At 60.8% G+C, this 1,304-nt stretch overlaps 1 protein-coding gene across 1 annotated transcript in view; it reads left to right on the top strand.

The window, feature by feature from the left end:
* The window catches only part of LOC101625887 (aquaporin-2), a 17,742-nt gene extending 16,701 nt beyond the window's left edge, over window positions 1–1,041 (top strand). Inside the window, exon 4 of the mRNA XM_004692518.2 lies at window positions 368–1,041. Coding sequence (XP_004692575.1) covers window positions 368–553 — 186 coding nt within the window. The 3' untranslated portion in view covers window positions 554–1,041. The remainder of the gene's footprint in view (window positions 1–367) is intronic.
* Window positions 1,042–1,304: the final 263 nt, after the last annotated feature.

The raw sequence follows: 1,304 nt of genomic DNA, 5'->3' as shown, positions 1-1,304 counted from the left end.
GATGAGCTGTCTGTGCTCGCCTCTGGGTGGCCTCTCCCCAGCGTGTCTCCCGCTTGGGAGGAGAGGCGTTCTTTTCCTCTGTGTCTCTAAGTATCCTTCTGCCTGTTTTCTGGAAGTTCATTGGTCTCTCTGTAGGGGGGACTCGGGGAAACCTTTCCTCCAGAGCTCTGTCTGCTGCCCTGGAGGTTCGGGGTGTCTGAGTCATGTCACTGGGGAGTGGGGGTGTCAGTCTAGCACCCAGGGTAAGAGGAAGTCTTTCCCACTGGAGACTCGGATGTTGATATGTCTGCCTCCTTTGAGGGCTCGTGGGGAGGCCCTGCTCTGAGACTGGGATGCGGCCCCCGGCCCACTGCTCTGTCTCCACCAGGTATTCTGGGTGGGGCCCATCGTGGGAGCTGCCCTGGCCGCCATCCTCTACTTCTACCTGCTCTTCCCCAACTCTCTGAGCCTGAGTGAGCGTGTGGCCGTTGTCAAGGGCACTTACGAGCCCGACGAGGACTGGGAGGAGCAACGGGAGGAGCGGAAGAAGACCATGGAGCTGACTGCCCACTGACCAAGTCAGACAAGGGCCGGCCCCTCAGCTGCTGAACCCCAGGGGGAGAAGAAAGCTATCACAGTGACACTTGCTTCCCCCACGGCTGGGTCCTTTGGGCTGGGGGCTGGGGAGGAGGTGCTGGCTCCCCAGCTGCAGCTAGAGATGGGGGCAGGAACCCATGATGGGCCTGTTGGGGTGGGTGCCAGGGGCTGGTGGGAGGGGTCTCTTTGGGGCAGGACCCACTGCGAGTGAGGTCGGACCTCAGGGGCTGTGAAGGTCATGTCATATTCGCGGCTGCCCCACGGCCAGGCCACAAGGGGTGGCCTGCAGTGAGCACCCCCCTCCTCAAGAGCCAAATGGACCCCCGCCCCAGGACAGCAGAGGGTAACCCGTCCCCCGAGCTCCTTAGGAGGGAGACAGGCTGGGTGACTGAATGCCACATTATTTATTTCTGGCTTGGGTAGGGCTGCTGGTGTTTGGGGTGGGGACTTCCCAATAAATCACTGACATCCATGTTCTGCATCTCTCTCCAGAAGCCTCTCCTTGGGACCCTCTGGTTCATCGCTTCCTCTTCATCATCCCCGCCCCATGGTCCCCAGAACCCTCTGCAGAAGGACAGGGGAGCTGAGGCCTAGAGGGGAGGCCTAGAGTCAGAGATGTAGGTGGGGAGATGGGAGGAGACCGAATATGGAGACAGAACTGGCAGTCAAGAGGGCAGTGGGAGCAGAGGAGGAGGGCTGTCGCCTTCACTGTGTCATCCACCTGTCGC

This window comes from Condylura cristata, unplaced genomic scaffold (assembly GCF_000260355.1).
Source record: "Condylura cristata isolate star-nosed mole 26May11 unplaced genomic scaffold, ConCri1.0 scaffold00034, whole genome shotgun sequence".
NCBI lineage: Eukaryota > Metazoa > Chordata > Mammalia > Eulipotyphla > Talpidae > Condylura > Condylura cristata.
This window is presented reverse-complemented; position numbering and strand designations above follow the sequence as displayed.